Source organism: Falco peregrinus, chromosome 1 (genome assembly GCF_023634155.1).
Source record: "Falco peregrinus isolate bFalPer1 chromosome 1, bFalPer1.pri, whole genome shotgun sequence".
NCBI classification, from domain to species: domain Eukaryota; kingdom Metazoa; phylum Chordata; class Aves; order Falconiformes; family Falconidae; genus Falco; species Falco peregrinus.
The window spans coordinates 46344126-46370963 of record NC_073721.1 but is presented as its reverse complement, the minus strand read 5'-3'; the positions used below and the strand labels follow the sequence as shown (position 1 = coordinate 46370963).

The window sequence follows — 26838 nt, the reverse complement described above, 5'->3', positions numbered from 1 at the left end:
GCGGTCAGGATTGGGAAAGACCCAGCTGGCAGCGATATCCAACCTGCCACAGCACAGTAAACTTAGAGGTGAGATTTTTATCTTTGCCAGATCACATTCCAGTGTGTAAGAGCTTGTTGGCCCGAGGCTTGAGGAGCCCCCTCCCCAGGCCAGGGACCCCATGGCTCATGCTGGGCGGGTGATGGGTGTCAGGGGCTGTCCCCTCAAGCCGTGTCAGCTAGTGGAGGCTCTAGCAGCATTTCACCTGGGGGGATGCTCCCAGGAGTTTTGTGTGGCCACATCACCCCGTCCACAGGCTGGTGTGCCAGAACTGCACGCTGCTGGGGTGCAAGGGCAAATGCCCCGGGAAGTTTTGCTGTAGGACTTAGGGGCACTGGGCACAGCGGGTGACCCCTTTGCACAAGGAAAAAGTCCCAGGAAGGGATTTGGCTGGTCCTGGCTTCCAGGCAACCCCCACCGCGCCTGGCCATGCAGGCAGCCCCCATACTCCCATCAGGGCAGTACCCCCAGTGCCACAGGTGGGCAAAGTGCCACCCCTGTGTCCCCAAACGTGCCTGGGAGCTTGTCTTACCTCAGAGGAGCAGGGCTGGGAAACACCACTTGCTGGCTCTTCCCCCAAGGCAGCTGCAGAATGCTGGCAAAGCCACTTGCAGGTGAGCTCGGCAGCACGCAGGTGGATGTGACCGTGTCCCCCTGTGTTGAGCACCACGCCCTGGTGACACAGCTGTTTGTGAAGTTGGGGCTGCCAGTCCTGGGCAAGCCCCGCCAGGGCTCAGCAGCAGGAAACAGCCCCGTTCCTCTGCAAAGCGTTGCAGCAAGGCTGATGGATGCATTCGTTTGATCTTTTTTTTTTTTTTTGGTTTGCCCCTACTTTTGTTTAATTAGTTGGGTGGCTGGGGAGCTGCAGGAGAGTCCAAAGTCACCAACAGTCCCCAAGGCAACTCAGTGAGTGTCCCCTCCTGACTCAGAGGCTTTGCTGCTCTTCCTGCTCCTTTCCGTGTTCATCGACCATGCCCCCCACCCTCCGTGGCTCTGGTTCTTTGTGCCTGAGCAGACACTGGCTGTCCCCCCACACCGCCCCAGCCTTGCTCCCCTGCTTTCACTCTCGTGGCCCCTTACCCCAGCTCTCACCCTCCCTGGACCCACAGCAGTGACTGCTGGTGACGCACTATCTGCGGCTGCTGGTGATGTAACATCCATGGCCTCTATTATTGGAGCGACCAGGCGTGTTGGCACAACTCCAGCATGGGGACACCGAAAGCGGGGATGAACTCACACTAGTGTGACGTGGAAGGAGACAGGGAGCAGCAGGCTGCCCTCCTCGCGGATGACGTGTCCTTGGTTTACCATAGCTTGGCCCCTGTAAGCAAACAGCTGGCTCAAAGCGGACAGACCAGAGGAGCATCTAGGGACATTACGGCTGCACCTTGGTGACAGCAAGCCCTGGAAAACCACATCACAAGGTGAAGCAGGAGCAGAGGAGCTCCTGTGAGGCAGGTCCCAGTGCCATTTAAGTGTGCAAGGACTGAGCAAAATGGATGCTCTCATCTTGTACTTCCAGCACTGGACCCTGGCGCCACCCCAGGATGGGCCATCTAGAGTCACTGTGGACATCAAGCCAGGACTGGAGCCAGGTGCCACCGGAACAGAGGCTGGCGGGGAGCAGGTCACAGTGCGCATCAGGGGCAAAGCCCCAGCATGGCCCAGTCTGAGCTAAATCTGTGTCAGCTTACAAATCGTGCTGGACCAGGCCACTGGTTCTCCCATCACCATTCCATGACAGCAGTGTGAAAGGACAACCGTCATCACCTATGGGAAACTTCCTCACAGTTCCCATCCGCTTTCTAGAGAGAAAAGGAGCAGCTGCTTGTTTCACTGTCATCAGTGTCTCTCACAGGGGAGATCAGGTCCACAAACAAACATGTTCCTGGTGCTCCTCAGGCCTCTGCTAAGCAACTCTGAACTGGAGAACCAGTTTATACAGCAGGTCTCCCATCTCCAGATCCTATCTGCATGAGACAGATCCTGAGCGCAGCAGAGGAGAGAGGGTGGTACCAGAAGAGCTGGGTAGATGGGGGCAAAGACACGGATAAGCCAGGGAGCAGCTGAGGTTGGAGGGAAAGCCCCAGCTACCAGGAGATGTTTTGTCAGTCAACGTCATCAAGAGTACAAAGGTCTGTAAAACTCAGTGTCAGGAGGAGACCAGCGCTCTGGGCCTGGGCTCCAAAGCAACACTTGACATGAAAAGATGAGCCAGAAAGGCGAGGGGCAGATTCGCTGTTCAAAACACCCTTGTGGTGGGAGCCAAACCCACGCGATGCCGAGGTGTCTTTGGTGCCAGGAGTTCCCTGTGACACTGGCATTTAACATGCTGATCCACACTTCCCTGAGGAATACTGAATTACTCATGCTTTCTGGGGGTCTTCAGGACAGTGTTTCATTCCGAAGCTAGGGTTCTGTGAGAACCCCCGCTTCGCAACCAGCATCAGTCATGCATACTCCTGTCCCTGTGCCCTGCCCTCCAAACAGCACTACCTTGGTATGTAGGGAATGGATCTGAATTACAAAGAAAAAAACATGATTCTGTTCAGAAGTACACACATCAGTTCTCTCTGGCTCAGAGCATGGCCCTGTGGCCAGTGCACCAAAGACACGAAGTGCTCAGGGAAGTGCGAGGACAGATGGAAATAAGTTAGCTTTGCTGCTGAAGGCAGCACATCATTACAAGTGCAGCCTCAGACAGGCCAGGCCAGGCAGCTGCTGCAGCACTCCTGGCTGCAGTGGTCTGGGGCATACGAGGATATCTACAGCAACCAACCAACCTCCAGGTAATTCCCATTCTCCAGGCAGCAGTTTTAAGTACAAATGCTTTCTTAGGGAAAAAAGTTTTATAAATAAAACTAATCCTTCCATGCATTTTTATTTTAAAATAAAACAACTGGCATATCAAACAGTGCTTGCATGGCAGGATACTTCAAGACTAACACCAAGAGCTGAGTGAACTGAAATAAGGAAGCGCCACAAAAGGATCTTTCAAAGAAGCATGATGCTACACAATACAGCAGCGTGCTTAATTACAGACCCTTGCTCGCATAGCGCCAGCCCTGTGCAACCTGCCACCTACCACTCTGTACAGAAACAAGGACGGGGAAAAGCCCGATGACAGTCACTGTGAGCCCAGGGGAGCCAGGCACGTCCCCAGCTGGAGCGAGGGCAGCAATGCAGAGCCGGCTCCCTCGCTGTCAGTTCACCCGGCAGGCTCGGATCATGAGCAGCTGGAGAAGGATGAAAACAGGCGACATGATGAGGCCGTACCAGAGCTGCCGGGTGTGCTCCACCAGCTTCTGGCACAGCAGCATCTCGAAGACGAACTTGAGGCCGAGGATGGTGAGGATCCAGAAGAGCCGCAGCACGGCCAGGCGCTTCTCACCATCCTGGAAGAGCCGCACGGAGACGATGGTGGTGAAGTAGGTGCTGAGGCCATCGGCGGCGAAGAAGGGGACGAAGACGACCCACCAGGAGAGCGCCGAGGCCTCGCCATCCACCTTCAGGACCAGGAGCACCGAGAAGGCCAGCAGCGCCAGGCCGTGCAGGAAGATCTCGAAGGTGGCGAAGCCCAACCATTGCACCAGCTCCCGCAGGGAGAACAGCATCGTCCCGACGGCCGCGGGGGCATGGGCGCTGCCTGGGGGGGCTGGGGGGGGACGAGACCCCCGGCCCCGGCGCCTCACCAGGCCTCGGCAGGCCCCCCTCGGCGGCGCAGGATGATGACGTTGCAAGGGGGCGTGTCGCTGCGTGGTGACGCAAGCGGAAGCGGCGGGGTGGGGACGGTGCACGGTGAGTGCACGGTGGGTTATATGGCGGGGGGACCGGGGCGGGCGGTCAGGTGGTTCGGGGCCGGGGCTAGCCCCGGCCCCGAGCCCCCGACCCCCCGCCCCGGCTCCCAGCCCCTGTCAGCCCCCGCTTAGCAGGGGGTGGGCGCACCCAGAGCGGCCCCAGGCCGGGTTGGGGGGTTCCTGCCTCTCCCCGCCCCCGCCCCCCCCCGGGGGGTCTGAGGGGAGCGAGGCCTTGCCCAGGGCCCGACGGGCCTGATGTGCATCCCAGAGTGCCCCCGCTGGGAAAAAACCCCAACTTTTTCCTGATGGCATTGGGGAATCCCTTGATGCTGCAGCCCGTCTGCGCAGGACTTGATTTGTAACGAGGCCAGTAATGTTCCCTCCTTAGAGTTTTTTTTTAGTTATTCCGGATAATTTTTTTTTTAATTTCCTAGTGATTAGGAGAGCAGCACATGCTGTCCACGGGGACGCTGGTGGTTTGCAGCTCAGTTTGCAGCTCAGGTGTCTGGGTTGGATTCCCTGCAGGCTGCCATTGCTGGTAATGCACAGGGCCCTTGCTGCTTGAGAGTGCACAGTTGAGAGCAGCGTGTGTCTTGCTCATAATCTCTCTCACTGAGCGTTCAGGCTTTTCCCCAGGCCCCCTCAGGTGGGGATTTCAAGGCAGACAGATACACTTAAAACTAGAAATGCGGAACAGCTGAGCCTAGGGTGCACTGTGCCTGCAGTGATAGGGACAGTTAAAATGAGCCTAAATGTGAATTTTAGACCCCCAAGCCAGCCCCTTCCCTTTGCCCTGGCAGCAGGGACAAGGAGCACAGAAGGGGGTGCTGCTCCCTCAATGCTGTGCAGGGGTGGAAAGAAATCCCAGGACCCTTGGATCCCACTGCTGTCTCCAAACTATCCCTGTGCTTGCTGTTTGCAGCAGCAACCCCATGAAAGCCACCTGAACCCACAGGCATCGGCACTCCTTTGAAGCCTGGGTGGGTGTTGGTGTGACACCCAGCCCAGAGTGGGTCAGGCTCTGTCTTCCCTCATCTCCCTTTGCCTCCTGATAATTCTCTTGTTTTGTGTCTTGCAGATGGTGGAACGGAAACTCCTTGTTCTTTTTGGCAGCCAGACTGGGACGGCTGAAGACACAGCCGAGAGAATTGGCAGAGAAGCCAAGCAACGACACTTCCAGTGCAGAGTAGACGCCCTGGACAGCTATGACGTGGTGAGTAGTGATGCAGAGGGGTGCTCCAAGCAGTTCTGGTCTTGCTCCGTCTCTACCAACCCCATTTCTGGCACTTGGGCATCCTCCACCCTTGCTGTGACCTGCTGTATTTCACCAGGTCCTGGCTCTGTGCCCTTTCTGAGGGCAGCTTGTGTTAACTCAGCTGAAAGGGTGTGAAAACTGAGCAATGACTGTTGGGATAGAGTCCGTGTTTGATGACAAATACTCAGCCATACCCAGTAAGGCGAGGAGCACCGAGGAGCTGATGCTGCAGGCAGTGTGTGGGCAGCAGATGCTGCTGCAGTGCCTGTAGAGGAGGTTGTGCCACTACTTGGGTTTTATTCTGAGTGTGGCCTGTCCATTAACTCGATGCGATGTGAGCAGCCGTGTCAGGACAGCTGGGACCGCGTGTCTGTAGGCTGCTGACCTGAATGTGCCTTTCCATGTTTGTGCCCACAGGCCAACCTCATCAACGAGCTGTTGGTGGTATTTGTGTGTGCAACCACTGGCCAGGGTGACCCACCTGACAACATGAAGGTAGGATGTGCTCCTGTCCATGCTGCTTTTATATTCCTGGTCCAGTGACTGGATTTCTCTCTTGAAGCAGCTTGAGCAGTGGTTTGTTTTGGAGGGGGGAGCTTTGGAGCAGTACTAGTTGCATCTTGTGTCCCTTAAGGGACAAAGGCGGGGAGCTGGTGAGGTTTCAGCAGCTCAACAGCTGAGAGGGACCCCACTATCGCAAGAGCCATGACCTTGTGGAGAGCTCACAGAGCATCGCCCTCCTGGCAAGTGGTAGCGGTGGCTACTTTCAGGGGTCACTTCTGCAGAAGGCCATGCTCCCCACTCAGTTGGGACTCAGCAGAGGACAGGAGGGACCCAGTGGGTGGGTGAATGGCGAACTAGGGACAGGCAGGCAGGGAAGGCTTCCCTGGCAGCAGCGTGACTCCCAGGTTGTGTCCTTCATAGATGTTCTGGCGGTTTCTGTTCAGGAAGAACCTGCCACCCGGTTCCCTCTGCCAGCTGGACTACGCTGTGCTGGGCCTTGGTGACTCCTCCTATCCCAAGTAAGCAGCTCTGTGGCTCCTTGCCTGCCCGTGACACCTGCTCCTCACAGCTCTGGCTGCAGGCGAGACCAGAGTGGCTGGAGAATGAAGAGGGTAAGGGGAGGCAGAGTCTGATTGTAGAGCAGCAGCTCAGACTAAATGTAATTCCCGCCAGCCTTAAAAATCCTTTCCCTACCAGCCCATGTCCCTCCTAACCCCCAGGAATTTGGCTTCTGCCTGTTTCTTTCCTCCCAGCCTCTTCAAGCAGATGCTTTGCTGCAGTGTGTCAGACATCATTTTCCTGTAGTTATTGCGGCCATTCAGTTCTCTGTCTGAATTGGAGGAAAGCCCGTGCCACAGCAATTTCAGTGGACCAAGCCAACGTGAGGCGTGAAACACAGAGTTTTAGGTGGCAGCTAGCCCCGTTGGTCCCAGTTCTGTCTCAAAAGATTGTTCCCATGTGCCCGAAAGAGCTGTAGGGGGGGGGCGGGGGGAGTGTGCCTGAGCTCTGTGAGGCAGTAAGGGGACAAAGGGAAGGAAGTGTTTCTCTGCTTGGGGCACAAGCTGCCCTGAAGGGAAACTGGACCTTCCTGAGTCCCTTCTGGGAGCTGGGTACAGCCAGTGTGGCCTAGCAAGTGGCAGCCAGCTGCTTCTCTGAGCTGCCCCAGGATGGAGGCATAGGCTGGGCAGGGCACGGGGCCAGGTCGTGTGTGCTTGCTCTGGCTGGACCTGCCTCTGTGCTGCTCTGGCGTAACCCTGGCAGCGTGTGCTGGCTCATGTAGCCAGCACCTGCTGTTCTGCTAGAGCAGCCCTGCCCTCTGCAGCTGCGGTTATTCTTTGCTCAGGTTTAATTTTGTTGCGAAGAAGCTGCACAAACGGGTGCTACAGCTTGGGGGCAACCCTCTGCTGCCAGTGGCGTTGGGAGATGACCAGCATGACTTGGGGTAAGAGCCCAGTGGAGGGGTGGCTCGAGGGGGAGCCCTGGGGTGCACTACAGTTTTGTCCTCAGCCTGATGGCAGGGCTGTGTATGCTTTACCCAGCCTCAGGGACAGCAGCGTGATGCTCCCCACCATGAGACTCCTCCTGCACCCCAGACACGACCAGCAGCCTCCTGCTGCTCTCTGTGCTGGTCTCTGCTCATAACTCTCCGGTGCCAGGACCTGGGTCACTTCCTTCTCCAGGGTGTCCCACAACCCCCAGCATGTGCCAGTGTCTCCTGGCTCTGCCCCAGTCCTGTTCAGACCAGGGGACAGCTGTGTCACACTGCCACATACCTGGTGGCATTACAGCAGCCTGAACTGTGCTGCTGTTCTCCTCACGTGGGGCAGAGGCTGTGTGTGGCTCAGGGAGCTGGTAACTGCCACTGGTTGTGCTGGAGGGGTTGGTTCTGTTCAGCTGCCAGTGGTTGGGCCCTAGAGAGCAAGTGGGTGCTTAGGGTGCCAGAGACATTTCCAGACCTGAAGCAGGAGGGGAACGGCATGGAGCAGATCTGCAATGAAAGGGGAGCAGAGGTGGTTGCCCAGGGGTGGCCCAGAGTTGTCCCGTTGCAGGGGTAGCAGCACATGAGCCTGAAGGGATGCTGCTGCACTGCTGCAGCCCGAATTTCCTGCTTGCAGGCCATATGCAGTGGTTGATCCATGGCTCCTGGCCTTATGGGACAAGATCCTTGCCTTGTATCCTCTCCCTCCTGGCCTTGAGATCATCAGCGCAGATGTACGGTGAGTGCACAGGTTGGGCAGGGACTGGAGCTGGCTGGTATGAAATGCCGTGTTTCCTTGGCAGTTCTCCAGGGTGGAGTTATGCTCCACTTTGACCAGGAAGCCTTCTCACACGGCTTCTGGTGTCCCAAGTATCCCTTGAACTTTGGCCATGGGTGGCCCATCTCTCTCTGGATGGGATGTCCCCTTGTCCCCTGGGTATGTGTGTAGCTAGCTGCCCCAACAGGGTTCTGCCCATCTTGCTGTCCTGATGTGCCTCTGCCCTTGGCAGACCTGCTGAGCGTGTATGCCCAGCCAGCCTCCCTCTGCCTGCTCTGGAGCTTTTGGGATCTCCTTCCCCTGGCAGTCTGCATTGCGTTCCCTTACCGTGAGCCAGGTGCAGGGGACAGGGATGATGAGTGTTGGGTATGGTGAGAGACTTCAGGCTTCTCCCTGCCTCCAGCCTCTAGCACTACAGCAGCAGAGGAGCTGTGGCATGGAGGTAACCACGCTGCATTGCTCTCCTCCCCACAGCCTGCCCCCAAAATACACCCTGCACTACCTGGCTGAGGACTCCCTGCACCCCAATGGTGACGTGCTCCAGCCATCAGCACCCAGGGCTGTTCCCTCTGAGCTGCATCCCTTCGCTGCCCGGATGGTGTCTAATCAGCGGGTGACAGCAGAATCCCATTTCCAGGATGTCCGGCTCATCGAGTTTGATGTCACAGGCTCAGGCATCACGTGAGAATTTTCCTGACTTCCCCCAGGCTTTGATGTGTGGGTTGGGGTGTCCCACAGCCTGCCTTTCTCTCCCACTCTCCTTCAGTAATATCTGAGGCTATGGCCTTGTGGGCATGGTCCCTGCTGCACTGTCCCCCTCCATGACAGTCAGGGGTGTATAGCAGTGTGGGTCCTGCCCGTGGACCAGTTCTTGTCTTTAGAGCTAGGTTAGAGAGCACAATGGTAGTGACACTGGAAATCTGGCAGAGTTGTGGCCTCCCCCCTGGTGCAGGTGCTGGTTGGGATGGCGGTGCTGTGCCCATGGGCCTGCTCCTTGGCTGCGCTTGGCAGGTCCTGCTGCTTCCACAGGTTCAGTGCAGGGGACGTGGTGATGATCCAGCCCCAGAACTGCCCTGAAGACGTGCAGCAGTTCTGCCAGCTCCTGCGCCTGGACCCAGACAGACGCTTTGTGCTGAAGCCCACGGAGCCCGGTAGGTCCTGCCTGCTACTCCTTTCCTTCCCTGCTGGGACAGGACAGCCTCTGAGCTCTGGCCCACCTGAAGCTCTGCTTTGCCTTTGCTGTAGACCTGGTTAATAGGGAGCTGGGAGTGGCTAATGGGTACAGGACACCTGCCTGTCTCACAGTACGGGGGGCTCCCCTTCCCTCCCAGCGCTGCGCACACGTGGATCCCGCATTAGGGCCAGTGCTGAGGCTGCCTTGTGCCTTTGCAGCCGCCAGCACAGAGTGTGGAGGATCCTGTAGCCTCCCAAACCTGAAGTTGGGAAGCTTGTGCCTCCTTGCCTGGGACATGCAGGTCTCCCCGCTCTGCCTGCACCCCAGGGACCTTCTGCAGGTGGTTCTGCAACCACAAACCAGCATTAACAACTAGAGCAACCTCTTGGTGGCTCTGAGAGTTTTCTCTCCTTTCCCCTGAGTGCCCGTTCCTCCTCCATCTTTTGTGTGTCTGTCAGTGTTGGGATTTTTGCCTGGCAGGCAAACCCAAGAGGAATCCAGGCTGCTTCTCACACCATTGGGAGAGAAATAGGAGATAAGAACAGGCCTGACATATATGACACTGCTGGTTATTTACACTGCACTGTGTGTGGGTGAGGTGGGACTCATACGGATGAGGGATTGTCCTAAAGCACTTGCATAAAGGGACAGCTCAGCACTGCTGACTTTCTCTGCTGCAAACCTGTGGGTTTGGAAAGCAAGCTGGGGAGAGCAAGAGGGAGTGCAGGCCCAAGGTGTGGAGCAACAATGGCAGTAGTTAAAGTTGGCTTCACTAGCACATTCATGCAACCTGTGGGTGCCTGCAGGCAGCAGGGCTGCCCTTATTTGGGTGCCTGGGGAGTGGCAGAACTGTGGGGGCAGCAGGTGGGCAGTGCTCAGGCATCCAGCCCGGTGCTGGCCCTGAGCTTTCCCTGTGCCTTGCCTTGCAGGTACATCCCTCCCTGCCCTCTTGCCACAGCCCTGCACCATCTGGCACCTGGTCACTCACTACCTGGACATCTCCTGTGTGCCACGACGCTCCTTCTTTGAGCTCTTGTCCTACTTCTCTACAAACGAGCTGGAGCAGGAGAAGCTGCAGGAGTTCAGCTCTGCGCAGGGCCAGGAAGAACTATACAGCTACTGCAACCGGCCCCGCAGGAGCACGCTCGAGGTAAGGCTGGGGGGGGAGCGTGGCAAACCCACTTCATGAGGGCTGTGCTGTGGCATAAAGCGCCCAGGCAGATGATCAGCCATGATTTCTTGGCTGGGGAACTTCATCTACTTCACCCACTTTCTGGTGTCCTTGGATTTCTCCTGGTGGTTAAGACCACCTCCAAATCCTTCTGGGCTGTGTGGTGGGCCCTGTGCTGCAGCCTGGGGGTGAGAGGAGGGCAGTGGGACAGTGCGGTTGGTGCTCAGAGGTACCCTGTGCGGTGCCCTTGGTCGAGGGCAGCGTGGCACAGCAGTGTGGGACAGCCGCTGACACCCCGAGAAGCAGGCAGGATGCCTTCTGGGGTGTACCAGTTCTCACCCAGCCTTGGCATTGCAGGTCATGTGGGATTTCCCTCACACCACGTGTGCTATTCCACCCGAATACCTGCTGGACCTCATCCCTCGCATCAGACCCCGTGCCTTCTCCATCGCTTCCTCCATGCTGGTAAGAGCTCAGCCTCACGTCAGGCTCTGAGCTGAGGGTCTGGCAGGGCCAGGGCTGACCGTTGGTGCGTGCCGCAGATGTTCAGGCTGTACTCCCAGGCCCTCTGAGCACCCACAGCCCACCCGAACTGCTGCCGCGCTGTGAGCCTGCGGCAGCCTGCTATGCTGGGTGTAAACCCCAGGGCTGTGCCAGCCTCCGGGTTAGGGCGCTTGCCCTCCGGTGGCCCTGCAAGAGCTGGGGCTGGCCCAGTGCGCTCCAGAGGTCTGGTGTCCTCGTCACAGGGAGCGGTGGGATGTGGTGCGGTGGAGACTCGAGTGTCCCGTGTGGTGTGGCCATGGAAGGGGGAGTGCTGCTTCCTGCCGCTGCCGGGAGGTGGCAGCGGGACCTGGCCCGGGTGGCTTGGCAGAGGTCAGCCCATGCACGAGTGGCATTTGTCCTCCATGGGAGCCTCTTGGGTTGGACAGCCTCTGTCACTGTTGCCAGCTGTGCAGGGCCTTCCCACAGCAGTGCTTCACGGGAAAAACCCTCTTCCCCACTGCAAAGGTTTTGGGTAAGAGTGTGCTCCATTCTGTGTCCGAGTGGGTGTTTCAGGCTGGGACAAGTCTTGCAGATGCCCTGGCAGGAGCTGAGCACAGGCTTTGTCCCTGGAGGAGGCAGTGGGCTCTTCCTGCAGAGCTGGGCCGGGTGTCTTCTTATTTCTCGTGACTCCTGTCTGGACACAGGCTCACCCTGACCGGATCCAGATCCTCATGGCCGTAGTGCAGTACAAGACGCGGCTCAGCAAACCCCGACGTGGTCTCTGCTCTACCTGGTTGGCTTCTCTCAACCCAGAGCAAGGTAATTGCTTGGACTCTGTGAGAACCCTGTGTGCTTGCCACAGAACACACCACTGATCCCGTGGGATTGCGGTGGAGCTGCGTGTGTGCTGGCTGTGTGCTGGAGCTGCCTGGACCCTGGGTGGAGCACCACCACCATGGGGAGCTTCAGTACACTGGCTTGGCAGGATGGGCTGAACTCACCATAGCTGTCCTTCCTTGTGCTCCCATCCTCTTCAGAGCATGGCATGTTCCTCCAGCTTGCCCTGAGCTCCTGGTTTTCTCCCAGCTGCTCAACCCTCCTGCTCCCAGCATCAGCATGCCCCGCTGTCCCACAGTGGGCTGCTCCTGGCATCCTGGAGCTGATAGTGCTTCGACTGCTGGACACCTCCAGCCCCATAGCACCAGCTCTGGGAACGACGATCCTTCCTCTGAGCCCATCCATCCTGTCCTCCAAAGCCTGTGTGTGCTGCTCATCTGCTCTAACAGTGAGACACATCCATCTGGGTCCCCAAGCAAATTTGACAAGTTTGCAGGGTCTTCATGCTGCATGATGGTAGAGAATTGTTCTGTATGACTCCAGGGCAGGATTGGGTCTTCTCAGAGTATCTGTACGGGGATCTTCACCTCTCCTCTGGCTTCCAGAGGAGGCAAGTTTGGCCCTCCTTTACTCAACAGCCAGGCTGAAATCTCTGCTCACCTCCACCACTGTCTTCCCTGGCACCAGCTGGTGTGAAGAGAAGTGGGGCTCTTGCTTTGCTCTGGGGTTCGCTCAGGTGCTTGCAGAGACAGTGCCTTGGTGCTGGGGTGGTGGTAAGCCAGGTGCTGTCTGTATCTTCTGAGCATCCAGGAAGACCTGGATGCTTCGCTTGCCCTCTGCAGGATGTCACAGGTGCAGTGGTGGTGGGGTGATGCTAGCTGGTCTGTTTGTTTTGCAGGTGATGTCCGGGTGCCTCTTTGGGTGAAGAAAGGAGGAATGAAGTTCCCAGCTGACCCTGAGACCCCCGTGATCATGATTGGCCCTGGCACAGGGGTGGCACCTTTCCGAGCAGTGATACAGGAGCGGGTGGCACAAGGACGTAGAGGTGAGGGATGGTCCTGGGAGGGACTTGGGATGACCCTTGCTGCAGACAGGTCTGTGTTAAACATATGGGAAAGGGGGACAGGGGGCTCCTGAGGGTTTGGACGGGCCCAGGCTTTGCTGTGTTTGAGCTGGACTCTGGGGTGGGTGAGCACCAGAACCTGATGTGTGCAGCCTGTGTGGTTATTCACAGGCTGTGCTGCAGGGTGGCTCCTTGGGTTGGGGCAGGGCTCTGCAGAGGTTTGCTCTTGGCTCTCTGCGAGGGGAGATGGGTTACTGAGCTCATATTCCACTATACAAGGAGTCATGCCTTCCCCCTTGCCCCATCCTCATTCCCCTGGCTCAGCTGTGGATCTTGGCAGGCAGCTGAGGCTTGTGGAGGGGAACAGGCAGCCCTGGGGAGCTCTTCTTGCCCTGCCCGCCCCCCACCTTCTGGTTTTTCAGCACACCGGGGCCTCTGGCTACCACAGTTTGCTTGGCTTAATGCTCATACGGCTGCTGGCTCTTCCAGGCCTGTCAGCTAGGCGCAGCAGAGAGGTGAAAGCCTTGGGGCTCTGCCACACGTCCCATGGGCACCAACAGTCCCCAACGCTTGCAAGGCATTTGGTTCACACAGCACAGCCCTTGTGGTCTGCTGTCTGCAGGGAACTGCTTGTTCTTTGGCTGCCGCCAGAAATCCAAGGACTTCTACTGCCAGGCGGAGTGGGAAGAGCTGGTGACAAGGGGCTTGCTGACACTCTTCACAGCTTTCTCCAGGGACCAGGTTAGTTCTCAGAGGAGGAGGGTGGATACAGAAGCATCTCAGGCAGCACTGATGGGACTCTGCCAGTGTTTCTGGCCCCTATACCTGTTGGCATGGCCTGCATAGGGCCTGGTGGGGTGACACAGCGGTCACCTCGCTCCCCCACCCCATCTCGGTGCTGGCCAGGATCCCCACCAGCATGGCACTGCCACTGCCCAGCCAAGACATGTCTGGCTGAGTTGAGCTAGAAGGGTTGCTGTGATAGGGCTGGCAAGCACTGGAGCAGATAAGGTGTTAGCCAGCTTTGTTTGGCTGGACCACGTGAGTGATAAAAGGCTCCGAAGGCTCTTGGAGGGGTCATCAGGCAATAACCTTTCTCGGTTGAGTGCCACCCGCCCCATTGTGTGCCTGTGATCGCCAGCTGAGGAGCTTGGTCTTCATGCCAGCCCTCCCTGTGCCTCAGCCGTACAGGAGAAAGCTCCCTGGAGGTACAAGCACCCCCACGACTCAGCCCTTCTGCTCCCTTATTTCCCAGGCAGTGTCTTTGGTGGGCAGCTTTCTTACCTCCGCTCTGGGCTACAGGGCTTTTTGCATTGCCGGAGAGGCTTTGCAGGCTGGGACTCTGTTTCACTGCCTTGCCTTGTCCCTTGATGGCACTGAAAGCTCAGCCTGCCTTTGAAACAGAGATCTGATAAAAAGGGTCAGTGAGGAGTGGGTATTTCTGGGTAGCTCAGCTGCACCAGTCCTTTTCTCCTGACTGTGTGCATGCATTGACATGAAGCCAGCATCTTTTATCTAGTCACTTGTAAGGCATGAGTTCAATGCTTCTGTGAAGGCTTTCCAAGTCTTTGAACAGGAGCAGCACTGCAGAGGTTTGTGGGATGACCACTCTGCCTTTTTTCTTGATGGCTCACACAGTGAAGGGAGGACGTACTGCTCCCTGAATCTGGAGAGTGGCCCCAGAGCTTCCTCCTGCCCTCGCAGGCTCTGGAGGGACAGGACTTATATTGGAGTGTGCCTCCCGGCCTCCCTTCTCTGCCTGCTCCGTGGGGTGAAGCAATTTGTCACGAGAGTCTTCTGCCACTGAGTCCATGCAGTGCCACACAGGGAGGCGAGCAGGAGCACAGCCAGGTAGGATGTGCCACGTTGGGCCATTGTACCTATGGCTCTAGGAGATACCACACACGTTAACTCATCAAAAACTTGGTTTTCAATGACTCTGGCAGGAGCTGGGATGCTGAGCAGGATTTCCCTCTTCGTAAGGTTCCCTTTGCAGCAACCTTCTGTCACATCACATCTGCCCCACGGTGCAGACTGATTGATCCCAGCCTAATGCGACTGTCAGTAATTCTCAGCAGGATGCCCTGGGGTTTAGCTGAGATATCGTGACCTGAGTTTGTCACTGGAGTGCTCTCGTTTCTAGGTAGCTGCAGGTCCTTAAATGACCTGCTTGGAGCCCCAGCCTCAACAGAGCCTCTGTCAGCACTTAGCTGATTAATGTTAATGATGCTGAAGCCGAGCTACCAGCTGGCTGTGTCGGTGCTTGTGATGGGCTTGCTTACCTCCTGCATCGCCGGCGGCCGATCCGAGCAGTAAAGCTGTGCCGTGGAGCCGTGTGGGACCTGCTGACCACGCGGTGACCAGCTCTTGTGACAGCCAGGGCTGGCTGCTGCTCGGGGTTGTTCCCACGCACACCTCCAGGCTGCAGCATGTAGGGAGCCTGAGACACAGCAAGAGCCTTGTTGCCTTTGGGGCTGGATGTGAGGGAGGAGGACCTCGGGAGGAGGCTGCGGCCCTGGCTCAGCTCACCTCACCACTGTGCAGAGCCCGGTGTGATGGGATGCAGGGTGGAGGGCCTGGCCTCCATCACAGTGTCACCTTTGTCGTGGAGGAGCCGTCAGTGCTGGCAGTGAATTCAGGCACGTTGGCAATGGTGTTCCTTTTGGGCAGAAGCCAGGGCCGTAGGCAGTTGCTTGGATGCGTGAAGTCCTGTGGATTAACCCTTTGGGAACTCTCCTTGGTCGGGCTATGCTGTGCCAAAAGCCTGTTGTATCCAGTCCCTATGCACAGCAGGGAGGCAGGGAGTGGGACCAAAGCCGTCCCTCCCAGCTTTCTGCCCTTCCAAGCTGTTTCAGGTCTCCAGCAGGTGACAGGGCTGGGACCAGCAGCCAGGGATGTGGGGAAGGGTCTCTGCCCTGCAGCAGCCTGGGCACGGGAGAAGCCACAGAGCCTCCTGTGCCCATGCTGGGAGAGGGGAGGCAGGAGAGGCTGTTCATCAGAGCTGGAGCAGGCAGGGGGAAGCCAAAGGTTTCAAGGGGGCTACTTGGGGTGTGTTCCCCAGTGAAGCTCCTGCTGCTGCACCCGTCTCCCACCAACCCATCCCAGTTTGCTGACGTGAGGTGAGGGGATCCCCTTCCCTGTGCAATAGTGGAACCAACTGCTTCTCCCAGTGCTTCCTGCTCTGGGGGGCTGTGCTGCCCTGCACTTTTGCAAACAGCCCCTGAGAACAGTCCCCAGGGGCTGCTGCCAGGGCTGGGTGGGCTCAGTGCCGTGTTTCCCTGCAGGAGGAGAAGGTTTACGTTCAGCACCGCATCCAGGAGAACAGAAGGCTGGTGTGGGAGCTGCTGAGCAGCAGGAGCGCTCATGTCTACCTGGCTGGGTGAGTGAGAGGTCTCCACACAGGCGCTGTGGTAGCGAGGCTGCATGTCACTGCTGCTCCCCCTTACTGGAGGCATTCCCACAGCTCAGCCTCCAGAGTGAGCACACCCTACACCCTCCAGGTCTCTAGGGGCTCCAGGGACTGGTGTAGAGGGACCAGCTCATTCCTCCTCTCCATACGTCCTGCGCTGCAAGCCCTGGCTGAGGGCCATTTCTCACCTATTCTGTGCTTCGATTAGAAGGGGCAGAGCTGGAATCATGGTAAAGCTACTTCAGCTGACTCTGTGTGCCCATCCCTCCAACTGCCAGTGCCTGTGACCAGCATTGTCTGCCAGTGGGCCATCTGGCTTCTCACCCATGGCAAATCCGTAACAACAGGAGGGCCCTGGTCTCTCCACACCCCTCTCCTCCAGTGGGTCTCTGTGAAACTGGGGAAGGAGGCTTGTGGTGTTCATGTGGGCAGGAGGCTTTTAAAGCACAGCATACCAGGGTTCCACCATTGCTGGGGCTCGTGAGCAACAGCTTTTGGCCCCTCAGCACATTCTGGCTAGCTCTTTGCACCCAAAACTGCCTTCCTGGGGCAGGGACAAGCCACGTTGCACTGGAGCCTGCTTCCTTTGACAGTTTACCAGGTGTTTACTTTGAGCTGGTTGGAAATCTTGAACTGTTGGCTAAAAGGTGAGGTCTGGCCTTTGGAGGCAGAACATCTGCAGCTCCATTCCAAGCTCTGTAGCTTTTTTCCTGGGCAAAGCCCTTAACCTGCCTGCCCTTGCTGCTGCCTGTATGGCAAGGAGGAGGCTGCTCACTTGCTGCCTGGGGCAAGTGTTGTGAAATGGTTTGGGCTCCTTGAGCTGTCGAGAGGCTGGCGACGGTCTTTGTCGTGCACCCCACGACCTAGAAAGCACTGTGCAAACTCGTGCCTTGCTGTTGACACAAGCAGCAATTGCAGGGAGCACTTTCCTGCCTGTCTCCCACAAGAGCAGGAACTTCCCTGGTGCCTTGCAGGGTGAGACTGGCCCCGCTGCATTCCTGGGAGAAGGAGATTTTTGTTTACTGCCCAGGAAGCAGAGGCCAGGCCGCCCACCGCTCTGTCATTCACTGCTGCACCAGCGCTACTGCCTGGTCTGGCATTCCCTGCTGTGTCACAGGGCTTCCTGGGGCACTTACCCCAAGCTCGTCATTCCTACCCGTGGATCGGGGGCTCGGGTTTGATTTCCTCCGTCAAGCTGCACTTGGGACTTGGGGCCGTGCCTCCATCCACAGTCCAAATGCTGAGACTGTTGGGCAGCTCTTGGGTGACCACTGGGCATGGTGTCTTGATGGTTCTGTCCTCTCCTTCTTCTGTCCCCTTTGCTACTTTCTGGTGCTGATGGCGACACCCTGGGGGCTGCCAAAAAAGGATCAGTATCTTGCAAAGAGCAAGGCTTGCGCAGCAGTCCCCCTTGCAGGATTTTGCAGTGGTCACGAGGGTGTTTTAGACATGAAGGTTGCGCTGAGACCCACCTCACTGGGGTCTTTGTCCCTGGCATGGGATGATCCTCAGCCCTGATCAGACAGGTGGGATCTGGGAGCCTCATCCTCCTTGTACAAGTGGCACCTGTCCTGTTTGCAGTGGGCGCTTTCCCACTCATCCTGAACAGCCCACACCATGTGTATCGATGCCCGGGATCACAGTGCCCCTGCCTGACCCGCAGACTCTGAACTGCCAGTGGGTTGCCAAACAGGGGTGCAGCTGGGCTAGCCTGAAAGTGGCCTTTATTCCCCCCTAAAAATAGTATTCACAGTTTCAGCTATGCTAGGAGAAATATGGGGAAAGCGAATCCTGAGCTGTGTGGCCCTGAGCAGTGGCCCTGGGCTATGTAGCATGGTGTGTCTGCCTTGTCAGGCCCTTGCTGGCTGCGGTAGGGTCTGGGGAGCCAGGGCTGTATCTTCTCTGTGATTGTACCCAGGTTATCTTGCCCAGGGGCAAAAAGATTGAAAATGTGTCTCTTTTTCTGCAAAAAATAGATATCTGACATGTTTTCCATCACAAGCCCGACGACATTACACTGTACTTGTATATCGGTGCTTGACTCAGAAACAATAAGACTCTTCCAAAAAAAGAAGACCTCCTTTCTGTGTATTTTGGGATGTTAATCAGCTTCAAAAGCAAGTCAGAATTCTGCCTTATTCTTGGGAAACAGCAAGGACGTTGCCAGATTCTTGTGCCAATTGGAGCAGGCTGGGAAATTTTTTATTAGATTTTTTTTATCACAGAGTCAGTTCATCAAATGAAACTCTCTCCAGGAAAAAGTCTGATTTTCTTATTTCCCATAAGAAATAATGCACTTGGAAGTGTTGAGTTGTTTTGGGGTATTTTCTACGTAGAAGCTCATGTTTTCTTCACCATTTCTCTTATTTTGAGGTTTAAACTGTCTTTGGTTACAAATGTCACCATCAAAACAATCTTTTCAGATTTCTTGAAAGGTGGCAGCAGATGGACGGAAGCGGCTGCTCCTTCGCAGCAGTCATCTTACCCAGCTCAGGATCAGACATTTTTTACATTGAGTGTTTCCCGAGATGAAAGGACAGTTTCCTGCCCTCCTGCCGATAAATTAGGACTCATACATATTTCCCGTGTCCTTCTAATGAGGGGGATGGGAAGTGGAGCAATATGGGGGCCAGAATTAAGGCTCCTGAGCTGTGTGATGCTCCTTCACCAGGGACTGGGTACTGTGGCCACATCTTTGCCTGCAAATGCCAGCCCTGAAAATCCCTGTGTGGATAACGGCACTGCTCTCTAGGGAGTGGTACGAGCTGCTTCTTGAAGGCTGTCATTTATTCAGTGCCAGGCAGCCTGTGTTGCAGGGTGAGGCAGGTTCCCACTGCTGTGGTGCAGCAGCAGCCTGCGCTGTGTGCCAGGGACGGTGGGGTCAGCTGCAGGGACTGCTGCCCTGCTCTCGTGGGCTGCTTTGCCAGAGCACTGGAGATGCAGATATGCCCTCATTTTTCCTGCTTGCCCTCTATCGTGCTGCCTACTCTCTCTTCCAGGAATGCCAAGCAGATGCCAGCGGCAGTGGCTGAAGCCCTGCAGTCGGTGATACAGTTGGAAGGTGGCCTGTCACCCTCTGAAGCAGAGGAGTATTTAACAGCCCTGGAACGGTCCCAGCGCTTCCAGTCTGAAACCTGGTCGTAAGCCTGGCTCCCTGCCTCCACCTTGCCCATGAACTCTGCCTGAATAAAAGAGCCAGAAGAATGATCCACTTCTGGCATCGTCCTTGGGCTGCAATTATCCCAGCCAAAACAGGGGCCTGGCAAAGGGGCTGGATTTACCAAGCCAGCCCTTCCCTGATGGCTGCAGGGCCATGGTGGGCAGGGGGAACCTGTCCCCTGGGGGTGTGGGTTTGGTGTGGTTAAAGCCTGGCTCCCCGTGCCCACGCTGTGCCAGAGCAGAGGTGAGCAGTCTGGCGTGGGATGCTGCTGACTGGCTCCTGCATGAGACCAAGCTGCTGTTCCGTGTGCTCCAGCTCCTGGGGTGCTCGTGCTGGGTGAGCCGCACCTGTGGGCACTGCTAGAGCTGCAGCATTGGCAGCAGCCGTTGTTTGTGGTAGGACCTAGAGGAAGTGAGCTGTTGCATGGGAGTCTCTCCACCCTGGCATTAGTCAGCGGCAGCAGCACCTGCTGCAGGAGGCCGGCCTGACAGACCTGTTCCCCCTGTCTCCAAGGGCTGAGGCCAGTGGGGATGGGTGCAGTAAGGAAGTTTCCATCCCTCTGTCTCTGCTGCCAGCTCATCTTCCCGAGCCTGCCCGATGCAAAAGTCTGTGCTCCCCGAGTGCCAGTTCCTACTGAGTTATCCGATTCCCTGAGCACCTTCTCTGCTGGACCTGTCCTCACCCCATCCCAGGAGCTGTTTCCAGCTGGGCCGGGGGGGTGGGCAGCCTCCAGTGCTTTCCCTGGCAGCCTTGGGAACATCTGCCCTCCCAGCTGTTCTGGTGCCCCAGTGGGGCCAGTGCCACCACCTTCCTCGCCTGGTTCGATGAACTCTGTGCCACTGTGTAAACAGCAATTAGGGCCCAGGGCATGAATCAGCTGAGGACAGTCCCTGAGAGCAGGCTGGGACAGCAGTGCCACACCACGTCTGTGACCCAGTCACCCTCCCACACACCACATCATGGGGTCCTGCATGGGCGAGTGTGCCCCAGGGCATTGCTCGAGCTATGGCACCACAGTGAGTGGGAATGGGATGCTTCTCCGGTCTCCCAACCCTGCTGCTTTGCCAGTGCTGCCTTGCTGTGAGGAGCTGTTGCACTTGCAGACCCTGGCTGGGCTGAGTGTCCCCAGGGCCAGTGGAGGGCCAGCGCAGAGCTGCTGCAGGGCAGTCATCGCACTGGTGCCACTGTTCCCTCCCGGGGGAACACAGCTGTGTTCTTCCTTCCAAGCCCTACAAGCTGCTTGCAGAGCATAGCAAGGTGAGGTGGCCCGGGACAGGGATGGACCTGGGGGACAGGGATGAGCTGGTCGCGGGGGGCTGTCCTGGGGCAGCATAGGGCCCATGCTGGTGTGCTGTACTGGGTGTGAGCTGGGTGGCTGGATCGGGGCAGCACAGGACCCATGCCGGTGTGCTATACTGGGTGTGAGCTGGGTGGCTGGACTGGGCCAGGGCAGGGCACATGCCATGCCCCATGGGTAGCGGTCTGGGGAGCACTGGCCACCGAGGTGGCTCCACTTTTGCTGGGCGAGAAGAGGCGGCCGTGGGCCCAGCTCCTCCCCGGCTCTTGCGGGAGCTGATTGGCGCAGGCATGGCTGCCTGCCCCGGGCTGCCTGCATTTGAGCTGCTTCCAGAAGCTGACAAACCAGACTGGTTAGAGCCAGGCTCAGTCCCAGCCCTGCCTGGCCCACGGCAGGCAGCAGCTGCCTGCACCCCTCGCTGGCGCAGCAGGCAGCACCTGGCAGCGACCAGCTCATTGCCCTCTCCTCTGGACCGTGGTGGGTCAGTACTGTGTCGGCGCTGGGGAGGAGGAAGAAGAGGAGGAGGAAGTGGCTGTTGGATGCTCACGGTGATGCCCCTCTTGGGATGGCGTATTGGTGAGGGTGATGGGGACACACCCCACTTCAGGGGCTCCTGACCCGTTGGTCTGGGAGGGCACCCCAAGCTGTGCTGGAGGGATGACGGGACTCTGTGCAGACGCTGCTGCCTTTAAACCCTTCTGGCAGCCGTGCTGAAGGCCGCCTCCTGCCCTGGAGCAGCGCCCACATCCTGCACCCAGCCCTGAGGGGACTCGGGGGGGTGGCAGGTGAGGGAGGTGGCGGTGGGGCAGCTGCCCCCATGGAGCTGGCAGTGGGCGAGGAGGCAGAGCCTGGACCCCAGCCGGTGCAGGCAGCCGATGGGGAAGGCTGTGCCAGGCAGCAGGATGAGAGCGACACTGCGGGGTCGGGGGGCCCTGGGGAGCCGCCCCTGCTCTGCGGAGAGGCACCCACCACTGCCTGGGGATGCTGGAACCCGCCGCCGTCAGAGGACACAACGGAGTCGCTCCTGCCTGGGCATGACGAACCACCTGCCCAAGGTGCCTCCCTACCTGCCGGGCAGGACCCTCCCGCTGCTGCCGCCACCAGCCCCATCCTGCCCCGTGGGGGGAGCCTGGCGCCATGGCGGGGGTCGCCCAGCCTGGAAAGCGCCTCCAGCTCCATCCTGAGCTTCTCCGGCGAGGAAGAGGAGACATCGAGCGATGAGGCGGTGGCAGCAGCAGAGCCGTGCCACACGCTGGCAGGCAGCGAGGACGAGTGCCCCATCTGCACGGAGCCCTACGATGAGCAGCGGCACAAACTGGCCCTGCTCAACTGCAACCACGGGCTGTGCCACGCCTGCCTGCGTGCCATCATGGACACGGCTGCCGGCGCTGAGTTCGGCCGCGTGCGCTGCCCCATCTGCCGCCAGAAGACACCCATGCTGGAGTGGGAGATCTGCAAGCTGCAAGAGGAGCTGCTCCTGCTGCACGTTCAGCCTGGCTCCACTGATGCCCTGGCCACCCCCCGGCCCCCCGCCCTGCCACCCCGGCGCCCAGGCCTTGCCGGTGCCCTCGAGCATCGCTTCCAGGTGCGCTTCCACACCAGCCGCATGTTCGGGTGCCTGCCCTGTGTCCGGTACCCACCCTGCCTCATCCGTGGGCTGGGGCGGCTGGAGCACCGCTGCCGCTGCTGCTACCTCCTGGTGCTGGCACTGCTGCTGGCAGCCGAAATGCTCAGCCTGCTCCTCATCTTCCTTCCCATCGTCCTGATGGTGCTGCTCTTCCTCATCCTCGATAAGTAGTGCTGGGTCCATGCTTGCAGTCTGGGCCATGCGTGAGGAGAGGAGTCCTGCTCCTGCATTGCCCCTGGGGCTGCTGCTGGGTGGTGATGCCAGCCTGGGAGCAAGCTTGTGAACCCAGGGGCCTGGGATACTCCGGCGCTGCCAGTGAGCCTGCAGCAGTTGAGGCAGCGGAGGAGCTGCAGTGGGCAGCTGAGGGAGGTGACCCCAAAGCTGGGCATTGCCTGCACCCCACCGGACACTGGGTGACACGTCACTGCAGCAGTGAAGGGGCCGATGGGGCGGGAGCCCTTCCTGCACCGTGGGCATGTCTCTGGTGGGGGGCTGGGAACCGGAGGGTCGCCGCAGGCAGAGCGGGGCTGTGCTGTGAGCTGCGCTGCACACCCCTGGGACAGACAGACTGGGGTTCCCCAGCGTGGAGTGAAAATACGACTCGCATTTGTACCATGACTGTGTCCAGCTGAGTTCACTGCTTGGTCCAGGCTGAGCATGTCCACTTGTGGTCCAGCGGTGACGCAAGGAGGGGACAGGGTCAGGCAGTGGTCCCCAAGCCCCCACTGCAACACCTCCCAGCCCCGGCTGAGTGGTGCCAGCCCGTGCTCATGCCTTGCACTTCGTGGCGATAAGAGAGCAAACACGGCTCGGTCCCCTGCAGCCTGGTGCTGGCAGCCAGCTCCAGCGGGGCACCACAGGTGAGGAGCCCCCGGAGAGTGCGGCACTGGGGCTGTGCCCACGGGACCTGCCCACGGCTGCCGGGGAGCAGGACCAGCGGCAGGAGTGTCTGGGTGGTGAGCGGGGTGTGGGCTCTGCTTCGGACTTGGCAGCCGATCTCTCGCAGGGGCAGTGTCCCAGCCAGGCGATGCCCAGGCCAGGGCACAGCTCCTCCGCACCCCTGCTCCCCGACACCACAGAGCACTGGGCTGGCAGCTGCTTGTCGGGGTCATCTGCACCCCGAGGGGCAGGAGATGCGGATGGCTCCAGGCTTCCAGCCACCTTTGGGCTGGCAGTGGGTGGCAGGGGGGTGTCAGAGCCCCACAATCCTCCTAAGATCCCACCGGGGGGGGGGGGTCAGTCTTCTGCGGTGCCGGCACCCATCTTTGCAGCCTGGAGCATGCTGCTCCTTATTTATCACTGTCAGGCTCCTCTCAGTGCCCTGCAAAGCTCTACGCAGACCCCATGCTGGATCGTCCCCCTGTGCTGTCTCCCCTCTCGACCCCCACCCTGCCCATCCCTGCCGAGGGGCTGGTGGCTGGCACCACCGTGCCCCGTCCTCCTGCCAGCCATGCCGGGGTTGTGCAACCGGCTGCACGTTCTGGCTTTGCTCTTCTTCCCCAGAAACCTGCTGTGGGCAGCTCCCCAGGGCTGCCGCTGCAGGGGCCAGCAGGGTGCCACCCCTCCCCATCCCCCTCCCCCTGCAAAGGGAGCCAGGTTGGTGGGGAGCGAGTGCCTGCTCCCTGCCTGCACAGCCCTGCAGGAACCCCTGCCCTTCTGCCCACAGCGGCACAGATCTGGGCCCTGGGCTTTGCCGTGGTGCTCGGGCTACTCTCAGCATCCGTCGTGACGTGCATTGCTGGGCTACTCTCAACATCTGTCATGACATGCATTGCTGGGCTACTCTCAGCATCAGCACTACTTTGCATTGCTCCAGTGAAACACAGAGGCAGCGGTAGGAGCAGCACCCTGAAACAGGTCAGACTGGGAGGCAGAGGCAGGTGGTTCCCCACCCCCACCCCAGCCCCCAGTGCACCAAGGAATATTTATTTATACCAAATGGAGCAGGTCCGTCAGGAGAACAGCCAGCTCAGCCCTGGCTGGGGGCATTTTTGGCTAGATGGGGCCTGCAGGGAGAGGGGGGCTCAAACACCCAGGGGGGCCCCGCCACCACATGGGAGGCCTGGCACGTGTCCCTGCTCTACATTACATGGGGGGTGTAATGGGCTTTTGGGCAAACCAGGCCAGATCTGTCGCTGTGGGGACACGACGGAGCACGATGCACCCTCCAGCGCATCCGCGCTGCCCTCACCGGGCAGCCTGCACCTCTGGGCGCTGAAAGCTGGAGAAGGGCACCTAAATCACCCCAGGGATGGGGTCCCTCAGGAGGGCTGCGGTGTGGGACCAAGCCCGTAGGTGATGCAGAGCCTGGTGCTGCCCGCAGACCATGCAGGCAGGGCTGGCCCGCGGGAGCCTGGCTGCAGCGTCCGCTCACAAGGACTCGGTTATATTTAGCGCACTGAGATAGCGGCGAGCAGCCCGGTGTGCTGGGGCCGGGGGCGGCGTGCTGAGAGCCATGGGAGGCTGTGGCAGTGCTCTGGCTGCAGGGCACCATCCCCCAGCACAGCCCCCCCAAAGTCCTCCGCAGAGCCCCATACATGCACCCCCTGATCTCTTGCAGTCCCCCTTGTACCCCTACTAAGCACCATGCGCCCCCAGCAGCTGTATGTACCCTGCCCCCCTGTGCACATCCCAGTGCAGACCCCAGCACCCTCCTACAGCCCTCCCATGTACCCCAGCCTCACCACACCCCCCCCATGCAGCCCTCAGCTGCCTTCTAACCAGCTGTCCCATCTCTCCTCTGCTACCCTCTCACCCCTCTCCCCTTCCCCCCAGGGATTCCAGCATAGCCCTCCAAATCCACCCCATCTCCTCCTGTCCCACTCGCAGTCCTTCCTGTCCCCTCCCACAAGCCCCTGACACGCCATTGCACCCCAAATGCTTCATCATATCTCCCAGCTGCTGGCACCCCGGCGGGGAATGGTGGTGGTGTCCCCACACCAGTGACGCGGCTGTCCCCATCCCTGCAGGGACCTGCCCACTCGGGGCACTGCGGGGCTGTATCTCTCTCCTGGCTTCTCCTGATGAAGCCCAGTGGGTCCCTGATGCTGGTCCCCAGCCATGCCTGGGTGGCAGTTAGGACATGCACCGAACGTGCCCAGTCTCACCTGCCTAGGCAGTCAAGGGTTGAGGGTCAGGGTCAGGGGGTTGAGGTGTCGGGGCCCCATCCAGCTCTGGTCAGAGGCATCCCCACCCTTTTGCACCACAAACAGCAGCAGCATCTTCCCTTCCCTGCTCAGCCCCCACGCTGGGGACATGCCTGCACTGTCCCCATCCTGCACCTGTGAGAGTGAGGAAGGAGGGACAGCAGCCAGGGGGGTGGCATGAAAGCGGTGAGGCACTGGGAGCAACTCCTGTGCCAGAAACCCAGCCTTGAACGTGGAGCTGAGAACTGAGCAGGAGCAGGTGCCTGTGCCTGCAGGCAGCCCTCACCTGGATTTAACCCCACAAAAGTTCCCAAGCTCAGCAGTCCCTCCCCATCCGCGGGGCCAGCGCTGCTCTGGGGACCTGTCACAGCCTCCTGGGCTCGGTGCCACAGCACATTAACTTCTGGTGCGGGGTTGCACCTCGTTGTGAAAGCTGGGCGCTGGCAGAAGCCGTTGCAAGCAGCTTCCTCTCTGCTGAAATGGCTGTTTCGAGTGCGTGACCGCCCCAGGTCGAGGTTTCAAAGCTGCATGTCCCCAGGCAGGGCACAGCCCTGATTCTCAGCCACCTCCTTCCCAGCTTGGCATGGTGCTGCTGCACAGCCCAGACAGCCTTTGGCCCCTGCCCTGGGAATGGATCTTCCCCCCTTTCTGTGCCACTGGGAAACCAGTCCTGGTGTGCAGCCGTGTAGGGTGGTGGGCAGGATGGGGACCAGTGGGGTCACACACATGGGAACCGACCTCGGCACTGCCCAGGGCTGCCCACCCACCACTGGCAGGAGTGCAGAGCTGCCCCTGGCCTGGCACAACCGCTGGCACCCACCGGCTGGGCTGTGGGAGCGGGTTTTGAGGAGAACGGCTGGGAAGCGTGGTTCCCTGAACCCGTGCCAAAGGCTGATCCTAAACCAGCAGAGAGCTGCCTATTCCTGGCCCTTCCCACATCTGAAATGAGGGCGTTTGGGGAAGGCTCCAGGAGCCACTTAACCCCCCAAGTCCCCCCTCCCATCACGGGCCAGTCTGCACATTGGGGGACCCCAGAGCTTCATCCCAGCCTGGGACAGACATTACGTCAAGGAGGAGATTTTACAGCCAGCTCATCTAGGAACATCTGTGAGCATCTTTGCTCACGTGTGGCCAAATCTGCTCCCATGGTGATACCCTGGCCGTGTTTAAGCAGGCGGTGGGACACAGAGTGCTTTGAAAACCCAAACTGGATGCATGAACCTTGGTGTGGCCACTGCAGCCATGGAAGCACTTCAGAGCTTGGGATGCCAGGGTGAGTTTGAAAGACTTCTAATTCACCTGCAGCTGCAAGGCAAGGGCTGACATTGCACCACTGTCCCTGTCCCCCCACAGCACACCCAGGGCCCCTCTTCCCACAAGCGCTCCTTCGAGGTTAATAGGGCTGGAGAAATGGGCTCTCACCCAGCACTTACTCCTGAAAGGCCCCGTTTCATCCTTAATTGCAACTAGAAATCAAATTAGCAGTTTTAAATTTACTCTGTGCCCAAGAGGAACCACGAGAAGGGGGGGGCGGGGGGGGGGGGGGGCGGGGAGGAAGGACACGCTGTACCCTTTGTTGTTACGTAATAAAAAGGGTAAAATCCTGCTTTGAGGGCAAAAT

At 58.9% G+C, this 26838-nt stretch overlaps 3 protein-coding genes across 10 annotated transcripts; 2 read left to right on the top strand and 1 right to left on the bottom strand.

The window, feature by feature from the left end:
- Window positions 1-2904: 2904 nt before the first annotated feature.
- Window positions 2905-3782, bottom strand: TMEM203 (transmembrane protein 203). Its single transcript, XM_005231250.4, has one exon. The coding sequence runs from the start codon at window positions 3651-3653 to the stop codon at window positions 3243-3245; it is 411 nt and encodes a 136-aa protein (XP_005231307.1). The 5' UTR covers window positions 3654-3782; the 3' UTR covers window positions 2905-3242.
- A 13-nt stretch (window positions 3783-3795) lies between these two features.
- Window positions 3796-19194, top strand: NDOR1 (NADPH dependent diflavin oxidoreductase 1). 8 transcript variants are annotated; one of them, XM_013294399.3, is made up of 15 exons: window positions 3796-3837; window positions 4915-5049; window positions 5509-5586; window positions 6016-6113; window positions 6938-7036; window positions 7710-7811; window positions 8325-8531; window positions 8880-9001; window positions 9954-10174; window positions 10553-10660; window positions 11383-11497; window positions 12414-12560; window positions 13201-13319; window positions 15863-15957; window positions 18987-19194. In XM_013294399.3, the coding sequence occupies exons 2-15, from the start codon at window positions 4915-4917 to the stop codon at window positions 19129-19131; spliced, it is 1791 nt and encodes a 596-aa protein (XP_013149853.2). In that variant the 5' UTR covers window positions 3796-3837; the 3' UTR covers window positions 19132-19194. The 8 variants fall into 8 exon arrangements, 6 of the variants coding, with proteins under 6 accessions (XP_013149853.2, XP_055675758.1, XP_055675751.1 ...); XR_008749963.1 differs by lacking the exon at window positions 18987-19194 and adding an exon at window positions 14217-14429 and having other exon boundaries at window positions 3829-3848; XR_008749964.1 differs by lacking the exons at window positions 15863-15957; window positions 18987-19194 and adding exons at window positions 14217-14429; window positions 14525-15843 and having other exon boundaries at window positions 3829-3848.
- Window positions 19195-20808: 1614 nt separating this feature from the next.
- Window positions 20809-22893, top strand: LOC129785760 (uncharacterized). Its single transcript, XM_055819798.1, has one exon. The coding sequence runs from the start codon at window positions 21262-21264 to the stop codon at window positions 22240-22242; it is 981 nt and encodes a 326-aa protein (XP_055675773.1). The 5' UTR covers window positions 20809-21261; the 3' UTR covers window positions 22243-22893.
- Window positions 22894-26838: the final 3945 nt, after the last annotated feature.

Coding starts and splice junctions, on each gene's coding strand:
- TMEM203 (XM_005231250.4), bottom strand. CDS start 3,653: ATGCTGTTCTCCCTGCGGGAGCTGGTGCAATGGTTGGGCTTCGCCACC.
- NDOR1 (XM_013294399.3), top strand. CDS start 4,915: ATGGTGGAACGGAAACTCCTTGTTCTTTTTGGCAGCCAGACTGGGACG. Junction 10,661..11,382: donor CCATCGCTTCCTCCATGCTG/GTAAGAGCTCAG, acceptor GTCTGGACACAG/GCTCACCCTGACCGGATCCA. Junction 11,498..12,413: donor TTCTCTCAACCCAGAGCAAG/GTAATTGCTTGG, acceptor TTTGTTTTGCAG/GTGATGTCCGGGTGCCTCTT.
- LOC129785760 (XM_055819798.1), top strand. CDS start 21,262: ATGGAGCTGGCAGTGGGCGAGGAGGCAGAGCCTGGACCCCAGCCGGTG.